The sequence below is a fragment of the Monodon monoceros genome, unplaced genomic scaffold (genome assembly GCF_005190385.1).
Source record: "Monodon monoceros isolate NGI ecotype Baffin Bay Population unplaced genomic scaffold, NGI_Narwhal_1 Super_Scaffold_22, whole genome shotgun sequence".
Classification (NCBI taxonomy): Eukaryota; Metazoa; Chordata; class Mammalia; order Artiodactyla; family Monodontidae; genus Monodon; species Monodon monoceros.
Window position 1 is genome coordinate 99,866,961 of NW_021703779.1, and position 10,644 is coordinate 99,877,604.

The following is a 10,644-nucleotide window of genomic DNA, read 5'->3' on the forward strand; positions in this document are numbered from 1 at the left end:
TTCCCTCTGAAGATAAATGATGCTAAATGATAACGTTATGACAGCTGAAGAGCCACAGAGGGCTATCTTAACTCCTCTCGACGTTAATTTGCTCCTTTGATGGCACCGAATTGAAGTTGCAATCGAACTGTAGAAATGTCTGTCCTTGGATAAGGAAGTTTTGCAAGCACATTGTTTTACGAACCTTCAGAATCTGGATGTTTTGTGTTTCCAAAGTTTGCCAACACACCTGCAACACACACACACACCTAGATCTATGCTTTATCCTTTGGCAAGAGAAACAAGGTTTTGCATTTGACCTTGCTCGTGCTCCTAAGTGTTGCTCTCTTGCTCTGTAGTTGCTAACTACATAGCTACATTTGGTCTGAAATTTTCTTCTTGCACATTTTTATTGTGAGTAAGAGTTTCCTGATCTAAGAGACCTTCAAAACATTTGAAAATATAAAGAACTAGCGTGGTTGTTTCCTAAATAGCTTCCGTAGTCAATGTGCTCCTGACTGTTATGTCTGGTATAGTAATTATCAGAATTCAGCATGAAATCTTCAGAATTCTCATATCTTTTAAACCTCCTTGCATCCTGGTTATATTCTGACTTCCGTGGAGCCTCTCTTCTTTTGGGAAAATCCCCCAAACAGGAAGCATTAGCACTTTTTGATGATGTTATTGGCACATGAAAGGGCCTATAGTTCACTTTCTGGTTAAATGTACTATCACTAAACTGCATCCTCTTTCTTGTGACAGTGTCTAATTGATCACTGGCACTGGATTCGTGGTGGTAGCTTTTATCAAATAAGTATTTGGGGGCCAATATTCCCCTCTTTTTGCTGTTGCTCTTCTCATCTCTAATAGAATTGTTTTCACCCTCAAGCCATGAACATCTCAGTTCATAATTGGACCTCTTGCCTGGTTTCCTAAGCTCGTATTTAGAGTATTTTTCCTCCTCATGTTTCCACTCTGAATACAAGGTTTGCTGACTTGACCTAATTTCTGGATCGTAAGTGATGATTTCATCAGTGTCAAGAGATCCCTTTTCTGGGGAGCTATCATATGTGGCCACAGATTTCTCTTTCTCCTCTTTGTTTATACTAAGGATTTCACTGAAACATTCAGAATCACTGCTAATTTCCTCTAAGAAATCTGTCAACCTCAAATCAAAGTCTGCTGACCTGTTGGGCGAGGAAACTTGGCTTTGACTTGTGGATATGGAATCTTGGACCTGGTAAGCATGAGTCTGTTCCAACAGATGGCTCTTTCCAAAAGCTGGGGATGGCCGATCACCAGCTTCACATACTGTGTCCTTGCAATGATGTTTAAACCCCTTAAACATTCTACATTCTTTGGCATAATCCACTTTTCCGCTCTTTTGTGGTTTATGCTCAGGATCCTGAGTACAAATCTTTGTGCAGGAATCGTCTTCTTGCACCTGTTCTCTCCTATCTAGGTTTTGCGTTTGGCTCAAACTGGTTAAATGACGCTTATGTTTTCTCAAATTGATTTGAAATCCACTTCCTTTCGCATGGACGGCCCTGTGCCACTGACATGTGCTTGTTATGTGACTTGGTTCTAGGCAGATACGGGCATATTTTGGAGTGTGATAATAGTTAAGAAGATAGTCAATAAATTCATCTGTTTCATAGATCTTCTGTTTCCTGCCATGGTCTCTCTCAACTAATCTGGAAGAATAGGATTTATTAGAACCATGGTAGTCTTCTTTCGCAAGAGATTGACCTTGAATCATTGCAATTTGCAAAGAATTCCCATCAGGGAGCAAACTGTGATTGTATTCACTGGTTAATAATTTTCCAGTTCTCTCTTTTCTAGCTGAATATCTTAATTTTTTTCCCCCAAGGTAGTGGGAAGATTTACGTAAGTGAGCAGTAGCTCTTTCCTTCATTTTTTGTTTTCGCTTGTTATCTGACTTGGAAACCTGATATCTTGGCATTTCCTCCTGATTTTGAAGATACTGAGTGTTTAACTCTTCTTTCTTCAGAGCTCCCAGTGTGGTCCCCGGAGCACGATTAGCTTTGGAGACTGCAACATCTACCTCCCGTGGGTTAAATTGTATAGACCCCTTCAAAGAAAAAGGTTAAAAATCTCACATGAAAAACTAAACAGACTAAAATTTTCAAAGAAAATTGGGCTTTCTAGCATTGTTCTGAAGAGGTTTCTAACTACACCTAGGATAGACTGAAATTAGGAACAATATCACACTGAAGAAACAGGAGGTACTAAATTAAATGTCTCGGTCTAACAGGAGCTGCTTTCATTAGGTCTGTGCCCGTCTTTATGTTAGAAGGCACCCCGGTTTACATACCTTCAAAAGCACATGACCCTTCGTATACCCAGACAAAACTATAATTCAAAAAGATACATGCACCCCTATGTTCATAGCAGCACCATTTACAAAGCCAAATCATGGAAACAACCTAAATGTCCATCGACAGATGAATGGATAAAGAAGATGTGGTACATATATACAATGGAATACCACTCGGCCACAAAAAAGAACAAAATAATGCCATTTGCAGCAACACGGATGCAACTAGAGATTTTCATACCAAGTGAAGTCAGTCAGAAAGAGAGACAAATACCATATGATATCACTCATATGTGGAATCTAAAATACAGCACAAACAAACCATCTACAAAACAGAAAGAGACTCACAGACATAGAGGACAGACTTGTGGTTGCCAAGGGGGCGGGGGGGGTGGAGGAGGGAAGGACTGGGAATGTGGGCTAAGCAGATAGGAAATATTATATATAGGATGGATAAACAACAAGGTCCCACTGTATAGCACAGGGAACTAGATTCAATATCATGTGATAAACCATAATGGAAAAGAATATTTAAAAAAAGAACATCTGTATGTATATAACTGAGTCCCTTTGCTGCACAGCAGAGATTACCACAACATTGTAAATCAGCTATACTTCAATTTAAAAAAATTTTTTTTAAAAGCACATGACCCTTTTTCCTTTGTTCACAGATGGATGAGTCTACTTACTGTTCCAGGTATTGTGCTAGCGGCTGGGGACATGAAGAGGATTAAGAAATGCTCTAGAGCCCTCCCTGGGGCTACAATCCTAGAACAAGAAAAGACTGATGGGTGAAATGTGTGTCTAAAAGGGTCAGCTGCCTTTGAAAAAGATAAACAAAGGGCTTTCTGGGCTATAGTCCAGCCTCTTCCCATGGATTGCAGAGGGACGTGACCCTGAGCTGCCCACCTCACCCGCCCCAGTTGGAAACAAGACAGCAAGTAGAAAATATGGCTGTGACAGTGGTTCTCTCTGTGGTGCTCTCTGCTCTGCACGACTGCAGGGCAGGTGAAAGGTCCTGCACATGGGCCCTACCTCGCTGGGAGAGCTTGTACTGAGCTCCCACTGACACCTGGCACAAATCAGGGCACAGAGCTTACCCAGGACTTGGAATTAGAACCTGCGGACTGCATAATCAGTGTAAGGTATTGATGAGGCCAAGAATTAGGCACCACACATATTTAAAGAGAGAAATTCTTCAAGAGGAGTCACCCTTGGCAGTCATTAAGGTAAACTAAAAAAGATCGAGCTCACCTTATTGTAAAGGGAAATGTGAGGTTTTTCTGATCCTGATTTCATGCAGTTTGATTGGCCACACCAATGAGAACAAAAAGCTGAGATGGCAAATACACATAAAATTAACTCTATCTAAAATGAATGCCACGGGACCTCCCTGGTGGTGCAGTGGTTAAGAATCCGCCTGCCAATGCAGGGGACACGGGTTCGAGTCCTGGTCTGGGAAGATCCCATATGCCACGGAGCAACTAAGCCCACGTGCCACAACTACTGAGCCTGTGCTCTAGAGCCCGAGAGCCACAACTACTGAGCCTGCGTGCCACAACTCCTGAAGCCCGCACGCCTAGAGCCCGTGCTCCGCAACAAGAGAAGCCACTGCAATGAGAAGCACACGCACCACAACGAAGAGCAGCCCCCGCTCGCCGCAACTAGAGAAAGCCCGTGTGCAGCAACAAAGACCCAACTCAGCCAAAAATAAATAAATTAAATAAATAAATTTAAAAAAAATAAAACGAATGCCATTCACTTTTCATATTCAAGAACACTGAATATGGCTTTTTAAATTAACACTCTGGGAGGGCTTTCTGGCCTTTACTCTGGGACATCTGCTGCGTGGTTATCTTTAGGAGGCCAGTAAGTGGGAGAACAAAAAACTTCCGAAACTGAAACTCTCCAAGCAAGACAATTGGCCTGTGATGTGAGACATTCCTTAGCAAGTAGTTTAAGACTAGACTAAGGGACTTCCCTGGTGGTGCAGTGGTTAAGAATACACCTGCCAATGCAGGAGACACGGGTTCGAGCCCTGGTCCGGGAAGATCCCACATGCCACGGAGCAACTAAGCCCATGTGCCACAACTACTGAGCCTGCGCTCTAGAGCCTGCGAGCCACAACTACTGAGCCTATGCGCCACAACTACTGAGCCTGAGCTCTAGAGCCCACAAGCCACAACTACTGAGCCTGCGTGACACAACTACTGAAGCCCACATGCATGGAGCCCGTGCTCTGCAACAAGAGAAGCCACCACGATGAGAAGCCCGCACACCACAACACAGTCATCCCCACTCGCGACAACTAGAGAAAGCCCGCACACAGCAACAAAGACCCAACACAGCCATAAATAAATAAATAGTTTTAAAAAGGACTAGACTAACAGGAGCTTGCTCCACCAAGGTCTCTGTTCAAGGTTCTCCCTTCGCATCCAAACCTGTCACAGATGAATGGCCAATGAAAATTAATGGAGGACTACAAACCCAACACCCCCACCACCCATTTCTTCCCCCGTGCATTTTTTGTTACCTCAATTAGGAACTTACAAAAGTAGATGCATGAGCTATATCGCCCCGGGTGAAACCATCCTAAAGTTTAGAAACACAAAGTGTGTGTGTGCCAGATGGTTGGGGGGGGCGGGGAAGGGGGGGGTGAGACCCAACGCCTTCAGAAAATCTGGGTATCCCTTTGGTAAATGCACAATTGGGGTTATTAGAGAACAGCCTATTGAAAATAAACCCCAATGAATACAGTGAGCCTTCCACGTGTGCTGTTCAAAGGATAGGCCATTGTTTAAAAGTAAAGGTCGTGGGCTTCCCTGGTGGTGCAGTGGTTGGGAGTCCGCCTGCCGATGCAGGGGACACGGGTTCGTGCCCCGGCCCGGGAGGATCCCACATGCCGCGGAGCGGCTGGGCCCGTGAGCCGTGGCCGCTGAGCCTGCGCGTCCGGAGCCTGTGCTCCGCAGCGGGAGAGGCCACAACAGTGAGAGGCCCGTGTACTGCAAAAAAAAAAAAAAAGAAAAAAAAGTAAAGGTCGTGTCTCAGAAAGGTCAGTACCTACCCAAAGCGAAGAACAATGGGGCAAGAGCCTTATTGCGATTTTCCTCAGGAGCGCCCGCAGCAGGTGGAGGGCCTCCAGCCGCCTCCTGGCCAGCAGGCCCTTCCTCTCTTCCCAGTCCTCGGAAGAGCTGGGCCCCTGACGGGCCTCCGCTTTGGCACTGTCCTTCTGTCTCCTTTGCCGGTGTCTGTCTCTTTCCTTCAGGGCGCGCCTCCTGACTCTGGCCTTTCTCCTCTTTTCCTGGGCTTTCCTCTCCTCCTCTTTTCTCTTTCTGGATAATGATTAACAGAGTCAACCCTTCAGAAGGTATTTATCAGTCATTTGCTGCCCTTCCCACTCCCGTCCCCCTGCCAGGGCCCGACAACGCATAACTAAGTTGATGAGTTAGAAACATGTATAGGAGACCTCATGCAGAGAGTATTAAAAAAAAAAAAAAAAAAAAAAAGAAGGCAACTGAATTCAAAGGAGGGGCCTCTAGCCTCCACCTTCTCAAACCATCAGCAGGGGCTACTGGATCCAGCTTTCACAGCGAAGATTCCTTTTCTCTTGAGATCAAAGCCTTCCGTGAGTTGGTGGCACAGGGGCAAATGACAGTAAGTCAAGGCACTCAGAAAATAAAGGTGAGAACTGGTCTTTGGTGCACACTACTTAACAGAGTACCCACCATAAAAAGAGACTGGCTTACAAGCATACGGCCTTATTGTTCTGCCGCTTTCTGAAAATTTCAGCTGTTTTGGGTAGGCCCTCATGGAAACATGGAAAAGGGGGGAAAAAAGGACAGTGGCCTGAGGGAGGGCTTAGCCAAAAACTGGAGGATTAGCTAAACTGCATGGTCAATCTGGAAATTTGGGGGGAATCGTTACCTTGACTGGGCTCAGCTTCTGGCCAGGTTTCACAGACGTGACCTCAAGTAACTCCTGGCACTCCGCCAGCCAAAAAAAGTGAGAGGAAGATGGAAGGGTACTCTTAAACTCCTCTTTTGAATGGCTATAATTTGCATAAAAGACTGGAAGAATAAACATGCAAGGGGAGGAGCCGGGAGGTAAAACTGGTTTTGGGAGCCCTGTGGTTCTGGACCATTTGTCCCTTCTTAGCAAACCTTTGGCGATCCAATAGCCCTTTCTAGTCTCAAGCTCCTAAACTGGGAAACAATGATAAACTCAAAGAAGTAAATACAGAGGCTCCTCAAATTCACAGAAAGAACTTAGGCCCACGAGAAAAATAGTCTCAACAAATCCATGCCTTCTGGCCTATGGGTTAGATTGATTATTGATCATTTTATGGAAGAGAATCTTTTCCAGACCCAAAAAGAAATTTTCCCCAAAATTTCAATTGATAGGCAAGGTAAAATTTGGTAAATTTAGGTAAACTGCTAGAATTTTCACTCTAAAATTTCCTGTTTTTTTTTTTTTTAATGACCATTTCCTCCCAGACATCTTAATCTGGCTGGTCCCACAATTCTTCATTACTTGTTCTTCCTGACAAGCATACTTTTTAAGTCTCTTGCTTTCAACTGCTTTCTCTTTTGGTTTTGTAACAGCACAGTGGAAAGACTGTACCAATTTCTCCTCCCCGCAGCCATTCACCTGAAGGGATTAATCCATAAATCAAAAGTTTAAAAAAACCCTCTTCATTGAAGTTGGTCTCCTCACCTTTCAGCCTCTTCCTCTTCTCTCTTCTTTTTTTTCCTTTCTTCCTCCAGCTCTTGTAATTTCAGCCTTTCTTGATTTCTCCTCCTTATAGCTCCTTCACTGAAGTGTTTGGTTGTATCAAACATAACCTGCCCCCAAACAATTCAAAGTTTCATTAGAAAAGTTTGCCCACTGGCTGGGTGTGTCGAAGGCCAGAGAGATAAAACTAATTTGTACGTGGCAGTGCCAAACCAAATGAATTAAAAATGCCTTCTCTGCATCCCAGCACCCAGACTGTTCCACTGCTTCTCAGTTACCTGCCAAACAGTCCTTGTGGGGCTCTAGAATTTTCTTTGGCAGAACCCTTGAGGAGCTCACTTGACAGCCATAGGCGGCATTACAGTGCCATGATGGATGCAAGTTCTAAGGGATGTGAGTATATTGCCTCCGGTTTGTTATAGTGATTAACTGAGTTAACGTATTTTTTTAATCACCAGAGACAAAAAGAGTCCAAAAATGGGTGAGAGGAGGGTGGGAGAGCAAAGATGTAAGAAAACTGACCAAATGAGATACAAGATCTGACTACAGTGATTATTAAACAACTTTGCAAATCTCTATATAAAGTGGAAGTCAGATTGAGGTGCTACAAATAAACTTGCCTAAAAAATAAATGGAGGCAGAAGTAGCTATTTAAATATGCATGAGTGATAAACACCAAATTCACCATCATGGTTACCTTTGAGGGGAGGGAGGGGCCTGAGACTGAGGATGGTACACAGAGGGGAGCATGTTCTCATATCACTGGTAATGCTTTATTTTTTAAGCTGGGCAGTGGTACATGGGCGGTCATTATAGTATTTGCTATATCTTTTGTCGGACTGAATAGCTCATAATTTTCAAATATGTATTTTAACCCACATACACACACACACACACACACACACACACACACACACACACACACACACGAAGCTACCGAAGCTGAAAGTCCAAATTCACACTAAAGACTGATTTAGAGAAAAAGGAGGGTTTAGCTGCATCTTTTCTTCTGCTGGATTAAGGCTTCAAGAAGGAGGTGACCAGGCATTCAGACAGTGATGAAGTGACATGCCTGGATAGACAGGCTGACTCTGAAAGGAAAGGATCCAGGTTTGTTGGGATTTTGTTTCAGCGATTTACCTGACAGACAACAGGAACGTATAATAAATTGTGACCCCAGTAGCAAAGAGGGAGTAAACTGCTCTCCTCGTGGTTTCAAGCTGCATGTTGCCCTCTCTCCCGGCAACTTGTCAAATGGAATAAGTATATGAGATACTTCCATAAGGACCATGAAGAATCCTTTGGTGCCCCCGAGAAGCTGGGGCAGAGCCCCAGACTATAACAACCATCGTTTTCAAACCACAGCTGGCAGCATGGCTGATAGCAGAAGAATGTTCAAATCAGGATATTTTCCCCTAATCATCCATTGATTAACGATAACACAAATCTTTACATTAGCTATTGATCAGAGCCTACTGGGGTCTAAGGAAATTTGTCGCAGATGCTTCCTCCTAGCTTTTACTCAGGACCACCTGAACAGTGGGAAATTTTGTTTAAAAACCCCTGGCTGTTCCTTACCTTAATGTTACATGCCAGAGCTTTCCCATCATCTCCTTTAAGCATCAGCTTCATCCCGCGGAGGGACTCCATGGCCTTTACAAAGTCAGTTGACTCCTGGTACTGTATAAAGGCCTCGAACGTCTGCAAGCCAAAGCTGAACCCCCCAAAGCTCCCACCAGTCATGACTTCTCGGTAGGGGTCGAGCATCGGAATATCCACATTCTTGATCTTCCCAAAACTTTCAAAGACCACCCGAAGGATCTCTTCACACGGCTTCTCCCCGCTGGAACCTTTAGGTGCAAACCACTTGCAGGGCAGGCCTTCGAAGTATATGGAATCTGGGCTCTTATCGTGGTCCTGCTCTTCAGACCCGTCAGCCAACGGCGCCCCCTTTTCTTTGGGGAAGTGTTCCCACTCCCCCTGGGCATCTGTGGCCACTACTCTTAAGTCTGTTTTCAAACCGCTTAGCTTGATGATCTTCCCGTGTAACTTGGCCTTCAGGATCTGAACCAAACTTCGAGTTTCAGCCTCCCCCTCAAATCGGATGAAGTCCTTAGTGCTCTTGGAGAGCCGCACTGTGGTGAACTGGTCAGGACAAATCAGGCTCTTCAGCTGGTCAAGAACTTCCCAGTTAGAGAAGGGCCTCATGGGTTCCGTGCTCTCAGGGAGCAATACATTGATCATCAACTTTGCTATGGGCTTGAGGTAGAGGTGCTGAGCCGCACAGAGCTCCGTTGCCTCTGAATTATCATACACCATCGTGACCGTCATGGTATCTGCGGGAAACCTTAGAGGGCGAAAGGGAACATTTTGATACAAATGGAGCAAAACGCAGATTTAGATTTTGAATGCTGCCATTTGCTGGACTTAGGTCAAATTGATAGGGGAAGGTATACTATCGGGAGAATTAAGACAATAGCTTACATTTGTTTAATGTGTTTTAGAGGTTTCAAAGAGTTTCCAAAGACTGTGTCTCAGTTCCCCTAACTGTAAAATAGAAATAATAGGATTTCAGGAAGGAGTAAATGAGTGAGTACAGGAAATCCTTAGAATAGTGCCCAGCACACAGGAAGTTCTCAATCAACATAAGCTATGGCTATTATTTTTTTATTTTTATTTTTTTGCAGTACGCAGGCCTCTCACTGTTGTGGCCTCTCCCGTTGCGGAGCACAGGCTCCGGACGCGCAGGCTCAGCAGCCATGGCTCACGGGCCCAGCCGCTCCGCGGCACGTGGGATCTTCCCAGACCGGGGCACGAACCCGTGTCCCCTGCATCGGCAGGCGGACTCTTAACCACTGCGCCACCAGGGAAGCCCTACGGCTATTACTTATACTACTTTGTCTCATTTGGTTCCTGAAGCAACCTGTGAGTAGGTATTTTCATGCCTGTTTTAGAGATGGGGAAATTCAGATGGATTCAGGAAAATTAAACGACTTGCCCATATATTGACACTCCAAGATTCCAAATCTCCAGTCTATTGTACAACTGAGCTCAAATGTAAAGTCCCAGAAAAACCTGCTGGGGATGGCACAGAAACAGGGCCGGGGTAAAATACATGTAGCACATTCATGAACACACACCCAGCCGACAGTTCTAACCCAGGTACCTGATCTAGCATCCTTCGTCCAGGTTGCTTTCCAAGTCTCACACGGACATATCTACTCTCATTCCTCCAGTCTGTCGACTTTCACTAAATTGAACTCTAAGATCAAGGGAAGAGAAGACAGCCTCTCCTAGTGAGTGACAAAGAGAATCTGCCCTCTACTTCGGGACTGGAGTACTGCAAAAAAAAAAAAAAAAAAAAGGCCACCAAAAGCAGTATCTTATATTAGGTTCTAGAAATCCTTATGTTAGCAACACTGAACTGGGATGATATGAGAATAAACATGTGCTCCTTCTCCAAAAACATTATCTAAAGAGCATAATGAAGACAAAATCCAGTCCATTTGCTGCAATTTGCAACACAAATAAGAGTCAACACTAAACTCCTTTAGGAGAAAAATTAATTTGATATTCAATTAAGATATACTGAACCC

At 44.4% G+C, this 10,644-nt stretch overlaps 1 protein-coding gene across 1 annotated transcript; it reads right to left on the minus strand.

Moving 5' to 3' along the window:
• Window positions 1-424: 424 nt before the first annotated feature.
• Window positions 425-9,379, minus strand: LOC114906526 (A-kinase anchor protein 17B). The gene is made up of 4 exons (XM_029241357.1): window positions 8,627-9,379; window positions 7,031-7,158; window positions 5,382-5,649; window positions 425-2,071 (listed from the first exon to the last, which is right to left on the minus strand). The coding sequence occupies exons 1-4, from the start codon at window positions 9,377-9,379 to the stop codon at window positions 425-427; spliced, it is 2,796 nt and encodes a 931-aa protein (XP_029097190.1).
• Between the last annotated feature and the right edge of the window lie 1,265 nt (window positions 9,380-10,644).

What these genes read in the sequence shown, in the direction of transcription:
- LOC114906526 (XM_029241357.1), bottom strand. Translation starts at nt 9,379, where the DNA reads ATGACGGTCACGATGGTGTATGATAATTCAGAGGCAACGGAGCTCTGT. An exon ending in GAAGAGGAAGAGGCTGAAAG is followed by an intron (nt 5,650 to 7,030) that starts GTGAGGAGACCA and finishes ATCATTATCCAG; the next exon opens with AAAGAGAAAAGAGGAGGAGA. An exon ending in CCCATTGTTCTTCGCTTTGG is followed by an intron (nt 2,072 to 5,381) that starts GTAGGTACTGAC and finishes TTTTCTTTGAAG; the next exon opens with GGGTCTATACAATTTAACCC.